The sequence below is a fragment of the Papio anubis genome, chromosome 9 (assembly GCF_008728515.1).
Source record: "Papio anubis isolate 15944 chromosome 9, Panubis1.0, whole genome shotgun sequence".
NCBI lineage: Eukaryota > Metazoa > Chordata > Mammalia > Primates > Cercopithecidae > Papio > Papio anubis.
Window position 1 is genome coordinate 35086630 of NC_044984.1, and position 27045 is coordinate 35113674.

Below are 27045 nucleotides of genomic sequence, written 5' to 3' on the forward strand. Positions count from 1 at the left end.
CTTAAAATATGTTATAGAGAATTATAAAATGACTTGTTTTGTTTTTTTTTTTTCATTTAAAAATAGATGTGGAAGCCCTACTTTACCGACAAAAATCAGGTCAGTATCTTTCAGGAATTAATCTTTGCTTTGAAACATTATGCTGCATTGTGAGGTTGCTTTTGGAATCAGAAAATTAATGTGTGTCCTACACACTTGGTTTTGTGAATGAGCTCCCATGATACCCCGTTTACTCCACGTGACTCTGAACTCTTTAAGGACAGATTTTGGTCTATGCTGCTCACCCTGTATTCATAATGCCAAGAGCAGTGGCTGCAATGGAGTAGGTCCTCAGTACATCTTTGTTTTAAATGAATAAAATAAATTGGGATTATCAATATAAGATTTATTTTGCCTACAAGAATTTTCTACTTGAAAGTAACCAAACGCTTTGCAAGGTAAACTTTCTGAAATAAACCAAGGATGCCCTAACTTCTTACCAAAGAAGACGAGGAACTTCTGAAAATAGCTTAATCTTTTTCAAGGGCGTGAAAATGCATGTCCATTATCATATTATATTCTATACAATGATGCCCTTGGAATCTACTGACTTGTGTAAACAGTTTGTCCCTGTTCTGGAGATTGTTTCTGAGTTTCTGTGTCTGCTTTTGATTTGCCTTTCTGTCCTCTCTTTTCTGTTCAACAATTAACTCTATATTCATAGGATCATCATGTCTACTTTTAGCAGTCAGTTCCAATTCTTACTCACTGTTTTCAGTCCACTGGGCTGAGAACACCATCGATCCAAGCTCATTAGCCTTGTACCTGTGGTAAGGATGTGCACTCTGAGTGAGGCCTCAAAAGATTTCTCCTGATGGGTACATTGAATAAGCAAGAATTTATACGTGGGCTCGATGATATCTCTATTTGCCGCAAGAGGATTTCGGGACAACTTCTTAACTGCAATCTACATTTCAGATAGTTAGAATTTTCCAGGTGTTTAACTTACACAGAGAATATTACTGTGCAGTTTTCTTTTGAAGCATTTATATTAAGTGTCTCCAAGCCACATCTATAAACCATTTCTTCTTAGCCTTTGGCTAGACATTTGTGTGTGCATTTGTTTGTGCAATACATAAGATTTGGTTTTGACAACAAATTTATGAGAACATATGGGAAATACTTTATCTTTTATATGTGCTATTTACTGTTTGTCTTAGTTTACCCCTTCATCTCTGGGATAGGTTTACTAACCATAAGTCCTGGATTATCCTGAATTGGATTTTAGTTCAAATTTCTAAAAGTTTATCTTAGTATCAGACCATGTACCTTGACTCTTTATTTGAATAATGCAGTCAGTTTGGGTTTAGAAAATTTAAAGGTTATAGAGCATAGAGAAGCATTTAAAACAAACCACAATCCTGTAAATCTCCAAATAAAAATGTTACCGAAAACATCTTTGAAGTTTCTTTAATATGCAATCAACATGCAACTTTATGCAAAATTTGATTACCATTGTTAAGTGTTTTATTTCACAGAATTATTGAGAAAATTATTTTGGAAACCAATGACTTGATGTATTTAATACAAATATTTTTATATTTGTAAATCTTAATAAGTGCGTGTATATGTAAATTATACTTTTTGTTGTAAAGTACCCATTCTTATTGTGAGTTTTTGACTCAGCTGTACTTACAATAGCTTGACAATGTTGTACATTTACATGCCATTTATTTAAGTATGGAGAAAGTTTACCTTGATTTACAATAATGACACTTAAATAATTTTTAAGTTGTGTATACATAAATTTTAGTATTCAGCTGTAAACTAGAAATTGTAGACATTTGATTCAGATTAAGTAATTGTAGTTTATTCAGTACCTTTGTCACATGAAAATATCTTTTAACTAAAACTTCTGCATTTTACCAAAAGAATAATTAGTCTTTTGAAGCACCTGTTCAGGCGTCTAAAAATTATTGAGTTTTGCTGCATTCTAATTTATGCATTTAGACTGGGCATGAGAGTGACTGGAAGATTAGCCCAGACTTTCTCCTTGATGGCAGTGTTCTGAAGATGCAGAAATGTACCATGGGCAATGGCTAATTACCGTATTTATGCCTGAGTATTAAATTCAATGAATATATCTCTTTGGGAGCACCTCCCAAAGACAAGAAATGACTGTAATCAATATTCACTTTCTACTGGCAAATCTATCATTTAGAGACACCACTAATGACAGCAATTCTTCCTTTCTTTGTTCAGATGGTAAAATAGCAGCAAGCAGATCAGGTAAATTACTTTATTCTCTTTTCTTATACTGTTTATACTCAAAAGCAATAGAATGGTAGTGCTTTGCTTTGGACCTAGGGCGTATCTCCCCTGGAAAAATCCTTCAAATGCTTAAAATATAATCTCTCTTATTATTACAGACATGCTTTAATGTGTTTTTGTATAATCTGGGCCAGACATTTTAATCTTTGATCAATACTTTTACAGGTGGTGAAATTTAAAATGGAAAATTGCTCTGGTTATTTGCTTAACCTAAAATATCTTAAACCTGTGATAGAAATGTGTATGCAAATTTAAGACTTTACTTTCCTATATTTTCATTGGCAGGACATGCTGTTGCTTTTCTCTTCCAAGATTGATTCCTTAGTGATCTGCTTTAAAGTCAATCTAGTTTCAGCAGTTTTACTAGATCCCATCAGGTGATTGAATATCACCATTATCCTTTACTGTTTTTTGTTTTTTTACCCACTGAAATGGAAAAATGAGCCATAGAAAATCAACAAGACTGCTTAATGAAGTTTTTCTGAAATCCAGCATTAAGATTATTGCTAATATCAACTTAGATTCAATTTTATTCTGATCTATTGTACACAGCAATCAAAACAGCCCAATATACTTTCCTGTGCTTTTCTTATAGGCATTTTACATCCCTACCTCATTCTACAACATAAATAAAATGTAATTTCAAAAAGTCTTCTTTGAGGGAAAATATAAACTGAGATTAAGCAGCAGCTCAGTTGAGTCAGGAAGACAGCAAGATTATTTTTCACAACTATGGACGAGACTCATTAAATTCCATCATAGTGATATAGTAAGAGTTTCTCTACAAAATCTGGTTGTTACTTTTGTAAATGGGGGTATACGAGTCTTCAGCATTCCTTTAGAAGCCCCCATTCACAAATGAGAGGGAGGTAAGGGTATGCTTGGGATTTTATAGTTCTATGAAAGTTCCTTAAAATTCTGAGGAATTGAATTTATTCCCATGTGTCTCAGAGAACTTCCAGGTCTGGGTATTATTTAGGAGGGACATGAGGTTCTCCAAGGCTAGAGCTGTCTTAAGTGAATAAAAATGGCAAGCAAGAAAGTCCCCATCAACCACTCAACCAGTCAACATAAAACTGGACAAACTGACCAGGCACGGTGGTTCAGGCCTGTAATCCCAGCACTTTGGGAGGCTGAGGCAGGCAGATCACGAGGTCAAGAGACTGAGACCATCCTGGCCAACATGGTGAAAGCCCGTCTCTTCCAAAGAAGAGAAAAATTAGCCGGGCATGGTGATGGGGGCCTGTAGTCCCAGATACTCAGGAGGCTGAGGCAGGAGAATTGCTTGAACCCGGGTGGTAGAGCTTGCAGTGAGCCGAGATTGCGCCACTGCACTCCAGCCCGGCAACAAAGCAAGACTCCATCTCAAAAAGCAAACAAACAAACAAACAAACAACAAACAAACAAAAAAACTGGACAAACTTCAGGGCATTGTTATCCCTCAAACTCTTCATTCTTTAATGAGATCAAGACTCCTACATTTGAGAAAAAGGATTATAGGTCAATACAGGGCTTCATGTTTTTTGATATCCACTGATTTTTACTGATGTCAGAAACATAATTCATTTGTTCCCATTACTTTAAAAATCTTCCTATCCACACAGCGGAATCATGTTCACCTCTCTTATCCAGCCCTTTCTCTCCATGAGGTAGGGATGAAGAAGCAGAATTATGTTTATTTTTATTTTCTACTCCATTCTATGGTTTAAAGTGTAAGCTAAACCTTCCAAAATTTTGTGCAAAATGTATTCAAAATCTAATATGACTTTATTATGAAAATATAAATATTTTCATTTATCCTTAAGCTATAAAGTAAACATTTTATTTATCTTTGAGCATTGTATAAGCAATCTGTCTTTAAGCAAGATGAAGGCAGTGTACATCGCAGTTAAGAGCAAAGGATTTCTTGGCAGATTTTTCTAACCACGTGATCTTGGACAAATTATTCAGTCTCTTCTAAATATCTATTTTCTCATCTACAAATGAAGTAGTTTAATGGCACCTATCCCATAGAATTGAGGCTACTAAAGTGATAAGGTATATAAAGTACTGTTATGCAGATGTTGTACATTTGAAAAACATACTGACCATAACTTCAGCAGCAAGTATTTCTGAGCAAGTTTTATATAATAAAAACAAAAGGGATAAAATAAAGTTAATAAAGTTAGTGAAGACAAATGTGGCACATTGAATATCTAGGATGCCAGGTCTACTCATGTCAACATTAGAATGAAGAAATACTGGTCTAATAAAATGAAGAATCTAATATGTCTCCGGGGTTGAGCTCAGGAGAGGTATGATGAGTATGGTGAACAAACACATCATGAATTAAATAAGTGAAATAAAATGCATCTAAACGAGTTTGATGCAGTAAGTTTGCTGAGACAAGTCAAATGTATTAAAGGACAGGGTTTATTCCAGTTGAATGCTGTGTGTAAGACACTGGACTAGGTGCACTCACCTCACTTAACACTGTCATTTAATTAATACTTCTATTATGAAGTAGACATGATCTTATCCTTGTTTATGATGTACTCCCCATTTAGTAGATAAGAAAACTTTGTTTTAGAAATGTTAAATTGTCTATCCAAGGACAAGTCAAGAACACAAAACACAGCCAGGGGCAAAAGTACAAATGCAAGTGTGTAAACAATAAAAAAGTTACAAATAACAGGAACAAAGTAGCAAATAAAATGTGTAAGCTGGGATGACATTTCCTATGCAGAATTTTTAGATTCATTGGAAATCAATGCAAGAACAGGGTTGCCTGTGCCCTATCCAAGAAGTAGCCCTGCTCCTTCTCTCTCTGGCTTGGTCACACTGGGAGAGACAGGCCAGCTTTCCTATCTCAGTCCACCTCTTTCTGCAAACTGACCACCCTCTGTTCATTCCTCACACCTTGGGCTTCAATTTTTGCAATGTGGTCTCACCTGGGGCAGAAGATCTCAGGAAAGATGCCCATGAAGGTCCAAGTAGCAGGCTTGGAGCTGCAGCCCAGGGGACTTAGAATATTGTCCAGTAATGGGGAGGGGCAAGCACACCCTCTGAGTAGACAAAGGCTCTTCACCCTCGCCCTGTATTCTGTGTTCTCTGAGGAAGGCCATGACCCAGGAAGGCCGCATGAAACTGACATAGATCAGAGCAGCAACCTCTGTTGCTAGGTCTAAGAGAGGTAGTGGCCAAGACCACACTGATTGCAAGAGGGTGAGCCCAGATGGGTTTGCTGAAAAGTGCATACTTTACACACAACTGAATACTTCTTTTCTTCCTTCTGCTTTGTCATCAAACTAAGATATTTGTATATTAAAGTGCGGTTCTGAAACTACATGGCATCGAAGAAAGACAATGAGAGAGAGAGAGTAAAAGAGGAAAGGAAGAAGAGTATGTGGAAAACATGGGTTGATAGAGGGAAAGAGGAGACAATGAGAGGCAATGCTGTCTGTGGAGAAAGGTAGTGTAGTCATTGGAAGGTTACCTAATATAGGTAATAATATAAATAGACTATACATGATTTAAGCACTTGTATTCCTACAATAAAAAGTTTTATTATGGAATAAACATTAAAGCAGAATGTGATGCACATACAGGTTAAAGAGACTACCAAAACAGAAAGACATAGCCAAGCAGATGTAATCTATGACAAGATTAACAAGTAGTTCTCAAGTGAATTTCATAGCAGCATTAGCCATAGAGTTCAATCTAAATTTACGGGGTAGTTGGGGTGGCCACCTGTGTCTGCTGATTGTCTTTAAAAGAAAAAAAAAAAATTTCTTGTATCTTATGACTGGAGGTAGGTTTGCAATTTGTAACCAGGCACCAGCTGAAGTTAGGCTCCTACCTCCCAGGAACCTAGGAGATGGGAAGTTATCTTCCTCTGTGATGACATGTCAAAGTGATGGTGCCAGGCCCCTGGGGAACCATTCTTGGGGTGCTTATCCAGTCTTTAAAAATATTTATATACATTTCAGAGAGGTAGAGAAATAAGTCACAAGTTTTCTTTTCTTTCTTTCTTTTCTTTTTTTTTTTTTTTTTTTTTGAGAGGGAGTCTCACTCTGTCGCCAGGTTGGAGTAGGGTGGTGCAATCTTGGCTCACTGCAAACTTCACCTCCTGGGCTCAAGCGATTCTCATGCCTCAGCCTCCCTGGTAGCTGGGACTACAGGCATGCGCCACCACACCCAGCTAATTTTTGTATTTTTGGTAGAGACAGGGTTTCACCATGTTGGCCAGGCTGGTCTTGAATTCCTGACCTTGTGATCTGCCCGCCTCAGCCTCCCAAAGTGCTGGGATTACAGGCATAAGCCACCGTGCCCGGCTGAAAACACAAGTTTTCTAAAGTAAATAATCTAAGCAAAAGTGTGTAGGGAGAGAAATCTCATCTCCTATTTTGAATATGGAGAATTAAACTACTTAGTTTTACTTGCATTTGCTCTTACTTATTCTTCACATTTTACTTACAAGTAATGTGCTTCATTCTCTTCTCTATTCATTGATCAAAATGTATGTCTTCCACAACTTTACAGGAATATCATCATTATCATGACATTAATTCTAAAGCATTTCAATTTTATTGTAAAGATTAAAAAAATAAAGGGAATGACGGAAAGCACATATGCATCATGTAAGACAGTATTTCTTCTCTTAAAAGTAATCTTGTTGGTGAATGTATTTACTAAATAAATATGAATTGGGTGTCCTCTGTAGTTCAGGCACTGCTCTCATCACCTGGGATACTTGAGTGAATTAAACAGGCAAAGAAACATTGAGTTTTTGCAGCTTAAAACCCGGAAGGATACAGTCAATAAACAAAAAACATTATAAGCAGTAAACATGTTATATTAAAAGGTGATAAAATCTGTGGGATAAAATAGAGTAATATTAAATATACTGGTGATTGGGAGTATAATGGTGGGGGTAGAGTTGCAGTTTTAACTGGTCAGAGTGTGCCTCATTGAGATGAAATTTAAGCTGAGACTTGAAAGAGGCTAACTTTACAATTAATTTATGAGTAAATGGTTACGTCTTTGCAGGAATACAGAAAGGAGCGTCAGATATGTTATCTTAATTTTGTCAGTTATAAGGAACAGTAGCCAAGGGCAGAGTGGATTCAACATAGCAGAGTATTTTGCTGGGCATCTAAGTTTATTTGCCTTGCTATCCATAAGGAAATATCTGAGGCTGGGTAATTTATGAAGAATGGGGGTTATTCATCTCCTGTATTTGAAGGCTGTATAAGAAGCATGGCACCAGCCTTTACTTCTGGTGAGGGTCTCTGGGTGCTTCCGCTCATGGCAACAGCCAAGGGCAGCTAGCCTGTGCACCATGAGAGAGCAAGAAAAAGAGAGAGAGACGAGGAATGACAGTTCTGTGGGAACTAACAGAGCAATAGCTCATTCATTACCAGGAGGACAACACCAAGCTATTCCTGAGGTGTTTGCCCACGTGACCCAAACACTTCCCAACAGGCCCTACCTCCATCACAGGGATCAAATTTCAACATGGGTTGTGGGGAGACAAACTCCTAAACAATAGCAGTGGGAAGAGGTGGGATGCTGGAACTTGGGACTTATGAATGGGGAAGAAAGCAGATTGGGGAGTTTCTGCTCTGTCCAGGAGAAGAAGAGTCTCTCTAGCACACATCAATGATTGAATTTCCACAGCTCGATTCTCCTCTCTTTCTTAAGGTCTTAGAACCATGACAAAAAGACATGGATAGGTGGTATATGTTGTTCAAGTGCCGCCAGAATAATAAGACTTGTATAAAATAAAAAAGTGGCTTTTCTTAGTGTCATAATCAGACCGCTTTTATAGTCTGTGCTAACAATGCTGTTTTCAAATAAAATCTTCTGTTATTTGCTGTAGGTGGCTTCTCTTATGGTAGTTCATCCTCTGGTGACTTGGACAGAAAAAAGCCACTCTTTAGCTTGGAATTTGGTTCTCCAGGAGAAGCTGAAGACAAGTCCAGACAACGTCAGGATGCTGGGAGTTCAAGGTCAGAAGACACCCCAGCAGGTACTGTTACAGAGAATACACTTACCCAGCAAGCATTTTTTTTTTTTTTGGATAATATGATAACCTTTGTTTTATTGAAGACGTAGCCTTAATAGAAATGTGAAGACCCTATAGGCACTAATGCTAGCTCCAAAGAGAGTGCTAAATTCTGTCTTTAGAGAATTCTGGCAAAGAGGTTTACAATAATTATTGTACTGGTAATATTTATTTTGTATGCTATCTTTATATGTAGTATCTTAATTGTTATTATAATATATTTCAGCATATAAATTAATAATTTAAGGTGCTTCCTGGACCCAAATGTAGTGTAAGATCTCTCTATTCACATTTCTGTAATCTAACCACCATTCATTTCCTACATTAGGATTCTCTTTTTAAATTACACCCTTAATTTGCTAAACAATATTATAAAGCAGTTTCTAAAAAGTTCATGGCCTGCAATTTTTTGGGGAGGAAAAATTTTTAGTGTCCTTACGTGAGGTATTTCATCTCTTGTTGTATAAAATTTTAAATGTCTTTAGGTGAGGTATTTCATCTCTTTTTGTGTTAGTTTATTCTCATGCTGCTATGAAGAAATATCCAAGACTGGGTAATTTATAAATAAAAGAGGTTTAATTGACTCACAATTCTGCACGGCTGAGGAGGCCTCAGGAAAGTTACAAGCGTGGCAGAAGGGCAAACAAACACATCCTTCTTCACGTGGCAACAGGAGAGAGAAGAATGAGAGCTGAGTGAAGGGGCAAGCCCCTTATAAAACCATCAGATCTTGAGAACTTACTCGTTATCACAAGAATAGCATGGGGGAAACTGCACCCATGATTCAGTTACCTCCCACTTGGTCCCTCCCACCACATATGGGGATTATGGGAACTACAACTCAAGATGAGATCTGAGTGGCAACAGAGCCAAACCATATCACTTGTTTAACACATTTCTTCCCCCTGGCCAGTCCAGACTTTTTCTTTATTTTCCTGGTCCCTGAAATCTGTATGGTTTGTACCTCTACAAAAAAGAGAAAGAAGGAAGTCCAGTGAAATAAATACTTTCAATGTTTTATATGAAAATTTAATATTTGAGTTCATGTAATGAAAAGGCAGTAACCGCTTTGGGTGTGGGGGTGTGGTTATGATATCTTTAGGCAGGACATAAAATTGTATATCTTTCCATGAGGTTGATACTATTTTATGCACATTCATTATGTAGTCTTCATTTAATAGTAAAATAAATTTTGTTTAAGGGAACTTTGTTTTAGAAGTGTTACTTTGTTTAACAGGCCAAGGGCACAGTCAGGGGTCAAGAGTATAAATGCAGGTATACACAAAATTAAAAGTTATAAATAAAAGAACAAAATAGTACATAAAATACTTTTTTTCCCTTCCTTGACAACAATACATTTATGACAACCTGGAAGGCAGGTTCCAATGTAGAATTTTCATGTTTATTGGAATTCAATAAGAGAATAAGTTTGGCTGTGCCCTAGGCAAGGTCCCTACAGCCTCTCTGTTTCTATCTCCTGCTTACTCCCATACTGAGAGGGATGCCCTAGTTTTACTATTTCAGTCCATCTTCTTCCACACACTGGCCATCCTCTGTCCATCCTTCAGACCTAGGGTTTCAATCAGTGTAATGTGGTCTCACCTGGAAAAGAAGGTCTTGGGAAAGACGCTCATGTAGGCCCAGATCGTGGGTTTGTCTGTAGCCCTAGGGACTTAGGACATGGTCCAGAAATGGGGTAGGGGATGACACAGACTCTAGGTAGGCATGTCTTCTTCACCCTCAGCCTGTAGCCTCTGCTCTCTGGGGAGCATCATGACCCAAGGAAGGCCAGAGTGAGACTTGCATAGATCAGATTAGGAACTTCCAAAATGTTTGGATTAGATGATTAAGTCCCAGTGGTATATGTTGTTTCAAGTGCTGCTAGGATAATGGGATTTATACAAAATAAAATGTGGCTTTTCATAATGTCATAATCAAAGACTTTTATATTCTGTGCTGATAATGCTGTTTTCAAATAACATCTTCTGTCATTTGCTGTAGGTGGCTTTTTTTACAGTAGTTCATCCTCTGATGACTCAGACAGGAAAAAGCCACTCTTTAGCTTAGGACTTGGTGCTCCAGGAAAGGCTGAAGACAAGTTCAGAGACCGTCAGGATGCCGGAAGTTCAAAGTCAGAAGACACCCCACCAGGTACTGTTCCAGAAAAACATATGTACTTAGCAAGCAAGTACTCTTGATTTTCATTTTGGATAATCTGATACCCTATGTTTTATTGAAGACAAAGCCTGCATAGAAATAGTGGAAACCCTAAAGACACTATTTCCAGGGCCAATGAGAGTGATAAATTCTGTCTTTAGAGAATTGTGTAAAAAAAGTTTACATTAAATTAATTATGGTTCTGATAAAATTTATTTTTAATTCTATCTTTATATTTAGTACCTTTATTGTTATTATGACCAATTTCTGTATATAAGTTAATTATTTAAAATGCTTCCTGGACCCAAATGTACTGTAGAATCTCTCCATTCACATTTCTATAATCTCATCACCATTCATTTTCTACACTAGGATTCTCTCTTACACACTTAGTTTACTAAATAGTAGCATAAAGCTGAGTTTCTAAACAGTGTGTAGACTGCAATTTATTTTTATTTATTTTTTTAAAGAAAAATTTTAAGTATCTTTAGGTGAGACATTTAATCTCGTTTGACATATCTTTCCCTGCTGGCCTATTTAAACTTTCAATGTACTTGCCTCGTCTCTGAAATCTTTAGAGTTTATACCTCTACAGGGGAAAGAAAGAGGTTCAGTGAAATAAACAACTTCAATATTTTATATGAAAAGTTGATATCTGAGTGCATGTAATAAAAAGGCAGAAAAAGCTTTGGGTGTAGGGGTGTGGTTGTAATATCTTTAGGCAGGACATAAAAAACTCTTTTCACGAGTTTGGCAATATTTTATCCTCATACATTATGTAGTGTCCATTTAATGGTGAAATAAACTTTGTTTAAGGAAACTTTGTTTTAGAAATGTTAATTTGGTTAGCCAAGGACAGGCCAAGGGCACAGTCATGGTCAAGAGTATAAATGCAGGTATATACATAATTAAAAGTTACCAATAAAGAAACATAATAGGACGTAAAATGTGTTGCTTTTTCTACCTTGACAAAAGTACACTTGTGACAACCTGGAAGGCAGGATCCAATGCAGGATTTTCGGGTTTATTGGAATTCAATGCAAGATCAATGTTGACTGTGCCCTAGCTGAGGTCCCCACAGTCATGCTCCTTCCGTCTCTGGCTTATTCGCATACTGGGAGGGACATCCCAGCTTTTCTATCTCAGTCCATCTCCTTCTGCACACTAACCACTCCTTCCCCATCCCTCAGACCTAGGGGATCGTATTTGCAATGTGGTCTCACCTGGAGAAGAAGGTCTTAGGAAACATGCCCATGCATGCCCATGTAGCAAACTAGGGACTGCAGCCCTGGGGCCCTAAAATGTGATCCAGAAAGGGAGACGGGGATAGCACAGGCCCTGGGTAGGCATAATCCCTTCACTCTTGGCCTGTATTCTGTGCTCTCTGATGAGTGCCATGACCCCAGGAAGGCCAGAGGAAGATGTGGGTAGAACAGAACAAGAATCCCTGTTGCCTGAGAGCAAGAGAGCTACTATCCAAGGCTACCAATTGCAAATGGAGGAACCAGATGGGTTTGCATTAAGAGTTTATACTTTTGCTGTGACTGAATACTGCTTTGCTTCCTTCTGCTTTGCCAGCAAACTAAAATATTTATATATTGAGGTGCAGCTCTGAAACTACATGACATTGAAAAAGACAATGAGAAAGATGGTAAAAGAGAAAAAGAAGAAGAGTGTATAGTGAAGAAGGGTAGATAGAGGGAAAGAGGAGAGAAAGAGGTGAAATACTGTATATAGGAAGAGTAGTACAGGTAGCAGTGGTTGAAGGGTTAGGTAATTAAACAATAGTATATATTGGCTATTCATAATTTAAACATTGTTTTAGTCCTAAAACAAACGCCTACATGCACATTTTATAATTTCAAAATCTCTTAAATGTTGAATGCCTTTCCCTAATACTACATAATAGATTATTATTTTGACTATTCTCATAATCACAGACATATTTTATTTTTACTATTTGCTTTAGAAAAGTAGAGATACACTTGCTAGAAACTTGGAAAATGGCTAAGAATTCCAAGAGAGGTTGTTGGGGAAATGTCTTTAAAAATGGTCTCCTGCCCCCTTTGAAAACCTGTCCTGACAGGCATCTCACTAAAAAGATTGCAGACACACAGAAATATTTCTCTTTTATAAAACAAGCAGATAAAACCCATTACATGTAAGTTATGAATATAAGAAATAACTAGTTCTCCAGTGGATTTGACAGCATCATTAGCCATAGGGTTCATCCTACATTTGCATAGTGGTTTGGTAACCACCTGTGTTTGCTGATTGCTTTTAAAAGAAAAAAGAAGTTTCTTGTGTATTATGACCGGAGGTAGGTTTGTGATTTGTAGCCAAACACCAGTGGAAGTTAGGCTCCTACCTCCCAGGAATTTAGGATATAGGGAAGCATCTTCCTTCATGACTATATTTCAAAGTGTTGGCCCCTGCCCCTTGAAGAAACATTCTCGGGGTGTTTATTTAGTCGTTAAAAATGTCTATGTACATTTCAGAGAGCTAGAGAAAGTACTCACAAGTTTTCTTCAGGAAATGATCAAAGAAAAGGTATTTGTGGAGGGAGAAGTCTCTTTCCTTATTTTAATGCAGAATTAAGCCACTTATTTTATTTGTATTTGTGATTACATAGTCTTCAAGTGTTACTTACAAATCATTCACATCATTTTTTTGTCTATTTGGTGACCAAAATTTATGTCTTCCACAACTCTACAGGAATATTACAGTTAAGATGTTAATAATTCTGAAATATTTAAATTTTATATAGAGATTTCAAAAAATATACAAATGGCATGATAGAAAGCATATATACTTCATGTAACAAGGTGTTTATTACCTTAAGAAGTCGTCTTTGTTGGTGACTACATTTATTAAATAAATACTGAGTGCCCTCTATTGTTGAGGTACTGGTCTGGACACCTGAAATCCGTCTCTCAATAGAACAGGCAAATAAAACTTGAGTTTATGGAGCTTAAAATGTGGAAGAAGGATACAGTCAATACTCCATAAGTATTAAAGACAGTGATAAAAGGTGTATCACAAGGGGATATATTTTACCTTGTATATTACAAGATGACAAATCTGTGGGATAAAATAGAATAATATAATGGTAACTGGGAGTGTAACAATGGAGTGAGGTTGCAATTTTAAGTTGTCAGAGTGTGCCTCATTGAGATGAAACTTAAGGAGGTGGATAGTACAATTAATTCATGAGTAAATGTTTACATGCTTTCTTCCTTGCAGAAATACAGAAAAGCAGCTATAATGAACAGTAGCCAAGGACAATGTGGATTCAACAAGGCAGAAAATTTTGATTGGGGGAAGTGGGATGCTGGAACTTGGAGCTTAGGAATGGGGAAGGAAGCAGACTGGGGAGTTTCTGCTCTGCCCAGGAGAAGAGTATCTAGTATACATCAATTATTGAATCTTCATAGCTCGATTCTCCTCGATTGAAGTTTCAGAAACATGACCAAAAGATACAGATAAGGTGATTAAGTCAACCAGTGGTGTATGTTGTTCCAAGTGTTGTCAGGATAATGAGACCTACTGAAAATAAAATGTGGCTCTTCGTGGTGTCATAATTAGACTACCTTTTTAGTCTGTGCTAGCAATGTAAATGTTTTTTTCTTCACTGTAGGTGGCTTTTTTTATGGTAGTCCATCCTCTGGTGACTCAGACAGAAAAAAGTCACTCTTTAGCTTTGAATTTGGTGCTACAGGAGAGGCTGAAGACAAGTCCAGAGAACGTCGGGATGCTGGGAATTCAAGGTCAGAAGACAGCCCAGCAGGTACTGTTCCAGAAAAAATATGTACCTAGCAAACAAGTGCTTTTGGTTGTCATTTTGGATAATCTGAGAATCTTTCTTTTGTTTGCAGCACATGGCTTTAATAGTCATAGCTACTCTAAAAGCACTGATTTCAGGGCCAATGAGAGTGATAAATTCTGTCTTTAGAGGATTTTGGTAAAGATGTATACATTAAATTAATTGTTCTCCTGATAATTATTTTCATATGTGCTCTTCATACTTGGAACTATTATTCTAATGATGAATTATTTTTCTGACATTTTTTACTGTATAAGTTAAAAATAAAAAATGATTCCTGGGCCCAAATGTAGAGTAGGTTCTCTCCACTCATGTTTCTGTATCTAACCACAATTGATTTTTCTATATCAAGATTCTCTGCTGAACTTACATACCCGGTTTGCTGAGTGATATGATAAGGAAGAGTTCCTAAGCAGTTTGTGGCCTGAAATTTTGTTTTTTGGGGGAAAAAATTTAAATTTCTTTAGGTGAGTTGAGGTCTTGCTGGTTCAATACAATTTTTCCTACTGTTCTACTCACATTTTTACTATATTTGCCTGGCCCCTGAAATCTCTATAGTTTGTACCTCTACAAAATGGGAAGGAAGCAGTCCCAGTGAGGAAAATAAGTTCTATATTTTACATTAAAAATTAGTAGTTTTGTCTCTGAGGTGAAAAGGCAGAAACAGCTTTGGATGTAGTATCTTTATGAAGGATACCAAGTTTTTATTTTCCACTCACCTGTTTTGGGACTGACAAACTCAGCAGGACTAAGGAGATAAGACAGATCCATCTACTCTTGTTTACATTAGGTGTTAGTCATTTTCTCATGTTCCATAGAGCACAATAAAAGCTTATCATCAAAGGCCCCAAAGCTTCATTGTTCCTATGGAATCTTTCAAATCTCATGATAAATTGGTTGCCATTCTTACTCCTGATTCTACTACATAGAAATATATATGGAAAGATATGGAATAAGGGAGATCAAGGAATATATCAGAAACTAAAATGCAGCTCTGATTCAAGCAGTGTGAAGGGATTAATTTCTTGTATTGTATGAATGAATACAACTTTTCTGTGGTAATGATTGTGTTTTGGTGGATGAAATCAGTTCAGCAGGTGGTACTGTTTGGTGATACTGCTTCAAATCAAAATAAAATTGGTAGGGGTCCCCGATCAAAATGGATTAAATGTAGGTGCAGTAAATGGATTAGCTGACTCTGATTCTGCTGCCAGGGAAACAGGCATTCTATGTTGTTTCTTAGTTTATGCTTTTGTCAGAATAATCAATTAATTGACTGATTTAATTAGCAAAGCAGGAATTGGTGGTTTTCTTTGACAAATACAGATTTAATATTAGAGGAATTCATGAAAAAAATTTGTAAACTCTTTGTCTGGTTCATCAAAAATCTATATTAACTTCAACAGAAATCAGCAATTTAAACAATTTAGTGAAGAGGCAAGTAGGTTTGAGGCTTCCCAGGAGCTTAGACCTGGGACAAAGAGTTTCGATCTCCAGTCTTTCACACTAACCTTTGGGGAAACCATTTAACCTCTCTTGTTCACAAGTTTTGTCATCTGGAACAGATAAATCTTGTGCTCTTGGGTTTGAATGACATCTACCACATTAACTTTTAAAATTCCATTACTCATATTTGAACTAGTTTTCTTGAAAAAGAAGGCTGGAGAAAATAAATTTACAAAAGTATGGATGAATAGCATTTCATATTCGGAAACTAGAGCCAATGAAGGAAGTGAGTGTCAAGAAAGTATAGTAACTCTAGGTATTTTTGATTTAGAACAATTTACCATAAAAGACGTGGACATTGGTAGAAACAGGAAGAACAAGGAGTTCACTGGTGGTAAATCCACAGACCTTGGTGCTCATGTCAGTGACTAAGGAATTCTGATTGAGAGACTATTAATACAAAATACAAATAATTCGTATTCTTTGTATATTACTCTCAATAACAGTTTAATTTTTCATTAGGCAGAAACATTTTGGCTTTTGATTTTGGAGTTGGTGGTGAAAGGAAGAATGAATTGGGATTTGGTTTTGGAAATTCTGGCTCAGTTGTTGTTAGTGGTCTTCAACAAAAGGCTATGGTGAAAATGAAATACAGAACACTGGAAGTCAAGTTCCAGTGATGTGGATATTACTATTCAGATTTTTGCATCAAAATAAAGAATCATAAGATGTGTTAAAATACTCCCTTGGCCACAATGATTTTTTTTCTATTTTTCTTTCTTTTTTTGTTTTCAGCAGATAGCACCAACACAAGATCTGGTGCTGGCGTTAGTAGCAGTGGTGCTTCTCTGAATGTGGGATTTGGTTGGGGGACGTCTGATGAAAAGGGATTGGAAGTCGGTAGAGCTGATGGGAGTGAAACTAGAGGCAGCGGATCTGCTGGGGGTGAAACCATAGTCTTTGGATCTGATGCAGGTAGCTCAGGTATTCCAACAAGACTCACTCCTCAAAATTTTAGATTGATTCAATTAATTAACTGGTTAAAATACTTTTATTTTAATGTCACTTAATAGCAAAGAGATTAATTAATTAATATTAACTTTAATGATATTTTGATTTTTTCCATTAGTTGGAACTGGTTATTCTGGTTTGAAACTTGGAGCAGGGAAAGGTGACGGTGCATTTGGTTTTGAAGTTTCTGATTCGAATTCATTTGGTGACAGTGGCATTAGTAGCAAAACAGTTGAAGGAAATCAAATGAGTAGTTCTGGAGGATCTGTTTCCATTGATCTAGGTATTAATATCCAACTTTTGTGCATAAAAATGTCTGAATCATAAAATAGTTTCAATATACTGTGACAATTATTTTATATTCTGCAGGTGATACCAGTTTAAGAAGTGAGAATCAATTTGTTGGTGGTGGCTCTCGAAATTCGATATCCAATTTATGGGATTCTGGTCAAGAGGGATTTGGAATCAATGAAATTGGAGGGAATGGATTGAGGGGCAGTGTATCTGCTGAGGCTGGATTCAAAGGTTTTGGATCTGATGCCAGTAGCTCAGGTATTCTAGCCAGTTTCTGTTCCTGAGATATACACCTGAATTCCAAATATTCATTTATTTAAAACTATTTTGATTTTCTGTTAGTGGGAATGCTTGAGTCTCTTGAATTTGGACTTGGAAGAAAAAAACTTGGAGCTGGATTTGACTTTAGGTATTCTGATTCAAGGAAATTTGGTGATAATGAGCTTAGTGAAAATGGAATAAAAGTTACTAGAAAATCTAGTTCCGGTGGTTAGGTATCAATATTTAATTTCTTTGCATAAAAGTTTGAATCATAAACTTATTGAAATGCATTCTGATGATAATCATTTTATATAATGTAATTGGTACCAGAACAATAAAAAAGGGATTTTTTTGTGTGATATATGAGAAAATTTGGGTTTTGGTTTGGAGAAATTTGGTCAAAAGGGATTTGGAAGAAGTGACTCTGGTTGGAATGAGCAGAGCAGCAGTAAATCTCATGTCAGTGGCACAGGTGGTTTAGTCCTGGACTATGCTCTGGTGAAATCTAAATTGATTTCAACCTTTTATCCATTATTTTACTAACATTTTACTTCTTCACCAGTGGGAAAGTCATGGTTATTTGAATATGGGCTTAGATAAATGAAGGGTGGAGCTGAATTTGACTTTAGAGATTCTGGTTTAAATCAATTTGGTGACAATGGCAATAGTAGCAAAGATTTTGATGGAAATGGAGTAGGTAGTTCTAGAGGCTATAGTGCTAGGTACTGATTGTTAATTTCTGTGCACGGACAATTCTGAATCATGGTATGCATTGAAAGTAATTCTAGTGATCATAATTTTGTATTCAACAGGTGACTCAAGTGCAAGAAATGGGTTTGAAAATTCTAGTGATATCTCTGAAGATTCAGGAGTCATATTGGGGTCATCTGATCAACATGGATATGAAGTCAGTAGAACTGGTGGGAATAGAAAGAGAAGCAGTGAACCTGCTGAGGCTGGAAACTTGAGTCCTGGATCTGATGTCCGTGACTCAGGTATCCTAACCTGGACTCTATTTCCAAGAAATTCCAATAAATTTCTTTCTTCTTTATTTCTTTTAATCATATTTTGATTTTCGATTAGGAGGAAACACTTGGTCTTCTGGTTCTGGAAGTGGTGGAGGAAGTAAGGGTGCAGATGGCCTTGGTGTTGGTGCTTCTGGACTAAGTGAATTTGGTGAAACTGGCCTTAGTGGTTCAGGTACCTGTGATAATGGAAGCAATATTACTGGATCTTATTCCTATGGCATAGGCATTGAGATTTCCGATTATCAGAAAATCAGAATTCTAAGAAACATCTTACAATGACAATGAAAATTGTAAACATTATTAATAGTAATTTAAAAGGAATTCTGCATTCTCAAATGTTGAAATATTCTTAGATATAATCAGGCAAATGATGTTTAACATTTGTTGGCATAAGATGTGGAACTGGTTTCATGGCTGTGAATATATCAATGTAGAATTCTTTTTGTTGCCTTTATGTAAAATTGATTTGGAGTCAGTTGAAGAGATAAAGTAACAGCTGAACTGTTGGTCTCAAACTTTGTATCCCGAATCTGGACTTGGCGGCTTTAGTTTTCTTTGCAAGCCCATTGCTGAGAAGACTAAGACTTGCATCCACTTTTGAAATCCTTATACATTTTAATATTTCCACTTAATGAAAACATTCGATTGCATGGTCTTGGAATTTGTAGCAAAAAAATTTTAAAATAATATGTACTCTTGATGCAGAAACTGTTTTGATGCTGTTACCAGGGCTGGAACGACCTGGGAACCATTAGAGTAGATGACAATAGAACTGGGGACAGTGGATCACTTATAGTAAAATGGAGGTTCTGGAAAATATTCAGGATTCATCTTTAGAATTCAGCTTCAGGATTAATATCTTTTTCTTAAAAAGTGAAATGTAATTAACAAGAGATACAGTGTAGTGTAGTAACAGTTGACCTGACACAGGATTGACTATCAATGAACCTATTCCAAGAAAGGCCTGGTCATACAGAAATAATAATTTTAATTTTGGTTGTTCTTAAACTTTGGTCGTCAATTTTGAAGTCAACACTTCCAAAGAACTAAGAAATTCGTTTATTATTTATTGACATGGATTTTTAAAAAATCACAGTTGTTACAAACGGTTTCAAAGACATCTAATTTAGGAACTCCAGCTAGGCTGCCATTAGCTCAGGTATTCAAATTTAGGTTTTCTTCCTGAGAAATGTATTCAGAATAATTACATTTTATGTTTCTTAGTGTGGAGTGGTTACCGATTTGATTTTTTTTTTTTTTTTTTTTTTTTTTGCTATTTGGATGTTAGACTTTAACTGCTTTGATTTTTCCATGTGAGATAGACTTTATTAAGAAGTGTTATTTTTGGTAATGTTTCTAATGGCAGTAAATCCAGTGGCTTTGCAATGGGAAGTCTGAATCTCTTGACATTAATGAAGGTGTCAGTTCATTTAGATTAGTGTTTTTCATATTTCTAGTTTCTGTGAGTGCAGAATCTTTTGCTTAATTGACCTCTTGAAATAGTACCCAGGTTTCCTAAAAGTAAAACAATTCAGAATGGGAAATAGTTTGGTTGACAGTGGGATAGGAGACCTAGAACTTTGTCTAATGAACCTTTTTCTCTTACCCTTGACAAGTTTTAAGACAAATGATCTAGAAAAAAATTGATTTGGTGTCAGTTAATTTAGAGGCAAGGCATTTAATTTTCTTACTCAAGCAAAGTTTTGAGTTGACATTTTTTTTTCTTGTACAGCTTTACACGGTCTTAGTCTGCTAGCATTAGCATTGCTGGACTAGGATCTATGGTCTATCCATCAGATTTTCTTTAAAAATCACTTTACCAAGTAAAATTATACACACAAAATGGCTTAATCATTTTGTATTGAAATAGGTGTCACAAACTCGTCTGAATACAGTACATCTGGACCACTCAATACTCCAGGTAATCTGATTTATGACTTTGAGTGTTTAAAAAGATATACATACACACACACATACATACACTTACAATGTTGTAATGTTCTGCTGATTATTGATTTACTACGACTTGTTACTATTTTTTCTCATATTGAGCTCTTAAGTGCTACTTCTCTTTGGATACTAAAGTTTAGATGGCCAACTAAGTATTTGAAACAATTTCATGAATAAGAGAGATTAAACCACATTTTAAGGAAATTTGAATAAAACATATTACAACTCCTTTACTATTTTAGACATAGTATTTTTAAAATGCCTTCATAAACAAATTAGGAGTTCAATCTGTTTCCACTCAGTCTGAGTAAATACAACCTGTAGTAAAGAGAAGAAACTTCAAGATAGATGATAAAGAGCATTTCGGAAAAGAGTTTACAATTCTATCAGAACATCCACTTTTGTTATTGTTGTTGCTTGTTTTTAGGCTTTACCCTACAATTGAATATAAATTTACTTGGTTACATACCAGGGTCATTAGATATAAACAATCATGGGAAATGTAAAGTTTTAAAGTATACAGATTTTTCCCTGTGTGTGGGAGAACTGACTTTTCCTCATATATAGATAAATTATTAGTATTAGATAATAGACTGATTGACTAAAATGTACCTCTGTCCTATTTGTGCCACAGCTCCTGATAGAAATGAACATGCAATGTTTTATTTCTAAAGTTGAAAAATATTTCTGTAAAGGGTGCAGCATATGTTAGTAATTGTACAGGACCCCCAATACATAAGCTCTTAATGATTCATGAACATACTGAAAAAGTGTGGACTGCAGAGTTAATCATGTATGTGACTTTGGCAAGTCCCAGCTCTCACAGAGTTATCCATTATATATGTTATATAATATACAGTATAAAAAATTCATTGATGGCCTTCAATGCCAACTTTTAAGTTCCCATGTAGAAGTTCCAATATCTTGTATATTTAAAATGAATATATGTCTTAACATTGAAATAATCTATGCATTGTGTTGAATAGAAAAAGGATCCCACATTCCAGAAGCAACTCCAAAATACTCAGAAACAAATGCAATTATTGGTAAGTAAAAATGGTTATGATATTCATTCATATATTTACACCCACGCCAGTACCTAATGAGATCACAGAAACAAATTTACAAAATTTGAAACTAGTTTTGTTTATTTATTTATTTACAAGGTCTCACTCTGTCATCCAGGCTGGAGGGCAGTGGTAAAATCATAGCTCTCTGTAACCTCTGACTCCTAGGCTCAAGCAATCCTCCTGCCTTAGCCTCTTGGGTAACTGAGACTATAGGAAGACACCACCATGCCTGGATATTCCTTTTTCTTGGTAGAGGCAGAGTCTTGCTATGTTGCCCAGTCAGGTCTTGAACTTCTGGCCTCGAACGATCCTCCCACCTCAGCTTTTCAAAATGCTGAAATGACGGGCATGAGCCCAACCTGAAACTAGTTTTGAAAATGTCCCCATCATCTGTCTGTTTAATCATTGTATGTTTGAATGATACCACAGTTGTACTATTTTTTTCTCCAGAAAACATGTATACACACACACACACACACACACACATACGCATATACCTATACACAGTCATATATACACACATTTATATGTATAGAGATAAATGATATAATTCTTTATCGTCATTCAATATAAATGGGACTTCATTCAGACTTAGAAAAACTATCTCTACCAAAAAAGCAAAGCAAGAAAGCATACAAACCACTGCTTCCTTCCATATATTCCATCCCATATTAGAGACAATTTTTGTTTTCCTATGAGAAGCAAGATGTTTTCAATCTTGCTTTATTTTAGCTGGAATAGCCAACTTAGGGTACACTAAAGAAGTACTCATGTACTAGTTTTAGTGAGTCTTTGCAGTAGTGAAAGCAAGCAAGCACTGATTTAAGGTGGTGGCTGTGAGAATTGAACCTTTCAGTGATTTTATTTCCCTTAGGACAAAAATGCTTTAAAACAGACCTAGAAGGTATGCTAATTGTTCTAAATAATTATGTATATGTTCCTCTGAATATTTTGTAGGTGAAGCATCTACCTGGAGCAAAGGAGCATATAAATCTTTCAACGGCCGCATCTTTTTGTTCGAATCTTCATGCCCGTACACTTTCTGCCGTCACTGCGTTGAATCTGGAGGGGATTTCAATATTGAAATCAAACGAAACAATGATAGTGAGACTGAAAAAATAACAGTTCTAATTGACAATAACGACATCTCTATTTTTGGTGACACCATTTTAGTTAATGGAGAAAGGTAAATACTGTAGTGTTTTGGGTAAATGATATAAAATTATTTAAAGTAACCTGAGCAAAAAAAGAAAGAAAGAAAAAAAAGACAAAAAGGGAGATGATACTTTCTTCCCATTTTGATGCTCATATTGATATTTTAATTGATTATTGGCCAAGAGTTTGATAAATGTGTAAGACTTTGACATATTTGGGATTGTAAGACATTGTATTTATTCCCATAACAAGACGGAAAAAAATTCTGTTTTTTGAGTATACTGACTATCTAGATTATGGGAATTGTGTGTATTCAACAAATCCGATTATTTTTGTTGAATGTTTCAGGATATTTCAGTTTTCATTTGCAAGTTTAACACCAAGTATAAATTTAAGATTTTATAAGTTAGAAATTGAGGAGATTAAAACTCTTAGTCCATGATTTTTAGAGGGAGCAATTCAGATTTGGAAGGGATGGCATATTTGAATACTTTCCAGAATAAGAAAATGAGGCATGATATTCTACTTGGGAACATTTCAATTTATTTTTTTCTGACACCAAACCAATGTTTCATCCTGTTAATTTCTCCAAAGTGCCAAGGATCTATTAGTTGTTTTTTAGAAGTTCTTCCAGTGTTCAAAAAAGCCACTGTTTCTCTTTTTCTGAATTGATAAAAAAAACTTTAGTGTTTACCAGCAAGTATTCTATCTATAGGATACTAAATTGTTGGGTGACATGAATTATCAGAAAACATATTATAATAGTATGATTCTTACCTTTTTACATATACTTATATTTTATATTTTTCAGCATACAGATACCATATAACAATAAGTTGATTCACATTAAAAAATATGGAGAATATAATGTTCTGAATAGCCGTAGAGGAATCCTGACTTTAATGTGGGACAAAAATAACAAACTCTCGGTAAGTCTATCTATGATTTTCATGTAATCCTGTGCTTTTTGTCCTTTAGTTAAGTTACAAAAACAATACACTATTAGGGAAGTAAGAGCTAAGGCTTACTGAGAAATCTCTATGTATTAGTCATTATGCTAAATATCTCATTTAGTATTCAAAACATCTTAAAATACAGGCTATTAATAATCATATTTTGCAGATGATGAAACTCAGGAAATGCAAAGTAAAAAAAGTTATTAGGTTGGTGCAAAAATAATTGCAGTTTTGACCGTTACTTTGAAATGGCAAATACCGCAATTACTTTTGCACCAAATAATATTTTCAGACACATAGTAAATGGTGGAGTTAGGAACTATTCAAATTCCAGAACCAGGTCCTTAAGAAAAAGCCCTCTAACACCTCTAAGTAAGCAGCTTAGATAGAATTGAATTTGAGGAGGCATGGCCCTTTGGTTTGGGTACATTTTGTTTTGAGATGTTTAACATTTCATGAACATATAATACATGTAATTTATTTTTAAAGCTCACTCTTCACAAGCAGTATCCAACTTGTGGTCTTTGTGGTAACTTCAACAGCACTCCAGGTAACATTCCAATGTATCATTCCTAAGAACCTGCTTTCCAAAATGAAACTAAAAACTCAAATCATTTTCAATTTTGCCTTTGTCTAAAGAATGAGAACTTGTTAAAATGAAAACATTTTACATTGCCAAGTCCATATGTAGCTTGAAAATAATGCACACATAAAAAGAATAACTGAAACTAAACAATGCTTTCTTTTTAAGGGCAAGATATTAATGAGCACATTGCCGATAGTAAAATTCCTGGTGATTGTCCCAATGCTGTTGGTAAAAGCTATGAAGTTTGTGAAGATGGAATACAGGTAAGAAATTTATATTTCATTGTGTAGCAAATTCTAGCAATAGTTCCCTTGGTTTCTTTTTTAAAATAAATGTTATTGTGTATATTTAGGGTACACAACATGTGTACGTGTTTGTCTGGTATGTGATACATATGGATAGTAAAATATTTACTACAGGGAAGCAAATTAACATATCCATCATCTCATCTGAAAGATACTTCAACTTTTTTTTTGTTGGTTTGTTTGTTTCTGTGGTAAGAGCAGCTGAAATCTGCTCATTTAGCATGAATAACAGATACAGTACAATCTTATTACTTATAGTCTTCAGATTGTACATTAGATCTCAAGATTCTTCCAGCCCCTGTAACCATTGTTTTGTTCTCTATTTCTACAGACTTAATTTTTTAAAAAAGATTACACATATAGGTGAGGTCATGCAACATCTTTCTTCCTGTTTCTGGCTTATTTCACTAGTATAATGTCATCCATGCTTATCCATGTTATGATAAATGGCAAGATCTTGTTGTTTTTTAGGGCTGAATAATATTCCATTGTGCATATATGAGCCACAGTTTCTTTTTCTATTTGTTTATTTGTGAACACTTAGGTTGTTTCCATATCTTAGTTATTATGATTAATGCTGCAATGAACACAGGAGTGCAAATATCTTTACAAGGTGGTATTTCATTTCCTTTGGATATATGCCCAAAAGAGTGATTGCTGGGTCATATAGTAGTTCCTTTTTTTTTTTTTTTTTGAGACAGTGTCTCACTCTGTCGCCCAGGCTGGAGTGCAGTGGCGTGATCTCTGCTCACTGCAACCTTCGCCTTCCTGGTTCAAGGAATCCTCCTGCTTCAGCCTCCCGAGTAGCTAAGGTTAGAGTTGCATATCACCAGGCCTGGCTGATTTTTGTATTTTTTGTAGAGATGGGGTTTCACCATGTTGGCCAGGCTGGTCTCAAACTCCTGACCTCCAGTGATCTGCCCGCCTTGGCATCCCAAAGTGCTGGGATTGCAGGCGTGAGCCACTGCGCCTGGCAGGTAGTTCTATTTGTAATCTCTTTAGAAACCTCCATGATGTTTTTCATGATGGCTGTACCAATCTACATTTCCACCAACAGTGTGTAAGCCTTGCCTTTTCTCCACACTCTTGCCAGTTCTGTTATCTTTTAACTTTTTGATAATAGCCATCCTAACAGGTGTGAGGTGATAGCTCTTGGTGGTTTTGAGCTGCATTTCCCTGACGATTAATGATGTTGAGCACCTTTCATATAACTGTCGGCCATTTGTATATCTTCTTTTGAGAAATGTCTATTTAAGTCTTTCACTGATTTTTAAGTTGGGTTATTTCTTTTTCCACTTTTGAGTTTTATATGTTCTATATAAATTTTGGATATTAATCCTCAATCAGATATATGGTCTACAATTTCACCCCTAATTTTTAGGCTACGCTTTAATTTTGTTAATTGTTTCATTGCTATGCAGAAGCACTGTTTTGATGCAGTCCCACTTGTTTATTTTTGCTTTTGTGGCCTGAGCTTTTGGTGTGATATCCAAAACATCACTGCCAAGGCCAATGTGCAGGACCTTTTCTCCTATGTTCCTTTTGAGATTTTATATTTTCTGGTCTTCAATTTAGGTCTTTGATTAATTTTGAATTGATTTTTGTGTATGGTATAATATATGGGTTTAATTTTATTCTTTTGTATATGGAAAACCAGTTTTTTTCAGCACCATTTAGTGAAGAACCCATCCTTTCCACCATTGTGTCTTCTTTGTGTCTTTGTGAAAGATAGTTGGCAGTGTATGTTTGGATTTATTTCTGGGTTCTCTATTCTGTTCCACTGGTCTGTGTGTCTGTATTTACGCCATTATTACACTGTTCTTATTAACATGGCTTTGTAACCCTTGGTTCCAATTTAAGCCCTTGGTTCCATATTCTCCTAAGCACTCATACCTTCTTCTTAGAATTCTGCAACTACTTCCTCTCCAATGTTCCTATTTTCTGTTTTTCAGCTTTGGTCTAGCTGCACATGCCAAAATAATTTCCCCTCAAATACTATGATATTTACCATATATTAGTGTAACAATTATAATTTCCTTTGCATAGTGTTTTAGTTTGTCTGTATGGAAACTGACATGCTTCACCTTTCCACTATCATCTCTTGATGGGTACTGTCTTGATTCCTCTCTTACAGTTTGGAAATCCATGTACTATGTCCCACTCCCTTACTTTTGCCCCAGATATCCTTTCTGAATTGTCATCCCTCATATCTTTTACTTTCTTTTTGAGAAAGTTACAGATAATATTTTTGACAACAGCATTTGCAGATAGTTATCATTTACTTTGTGGATTTTCTGCACTTATGTAAGCTATTATGTTGAATTTGATTGACTGCATCCATTTGGTGACTGAATGAATGTTCACACATTCCTGTTTCAACTAGAATAGAATTCTCAAGATCAAGAAATGTGTGGATAGCATTAATAAAATATGTTTTTGTTTTATTGGAAGAGGGTGTTGCAATTACAGCCATCCTGTCATCTACAGCAAAGCAAATCACACCATGGCATTATACAAGATCATCTACCATCTTCGTTGTGAAATCTTACTTGATCTTTGCAGTTGGAATTGCTTTCTCTTTCTTTTGTTACCTTATGGCTCTCATTGGTACTTATAATAAGATACCATCTATAAAAATTGCCCAAGT

The 27045-nt window shown here is 35.8% G+C and overlaps 1 protein-coding gene across 1 annotated transcript in view; it reads left to right on the top strand.

The window, feature by feature from the left end:
* Window positions 1–8160: 8160 nt before the first annotated feature.
* Window positions 8161–27045, top strand: part of MUC19 (mucin 19, oligomeric) — a gene marked incomplete at its 5' end in the record, with an annotated part of 176875 nt that continues 157990 nt past the window's right edge. The window contains 14 exon segments of the mRNA XM_031650173.1: window positions 8161–8320; window positions 10358–10507; window positions 14151–14300; window positions 16581–16766; window positions 16912–17076; window positions 17163–17345; window positions 18161–18343; window positions 18432–18473; window positions 20247–20297; window positions 21313–21372; window positions 22354–22582; window positions 23363–23480; window positions 23997–24057; window positions 24259–24356. Of these exon segments, the coding sequence (XP_031506033.1) occupies window positions 8161–8320; window positions 10358–10507; window positions 14151–14300; window positions 16581–16766; window positions 16912–17076; window positions 17163–17345; window positions 18161–18343; window positions 18432–18473; window positions 20247–20297; window positions 21313–21372; window positions 22354–22582; window positions 23363–23480; window positions 23997–24057; window positions 24259–24356 (1836 nt within the window).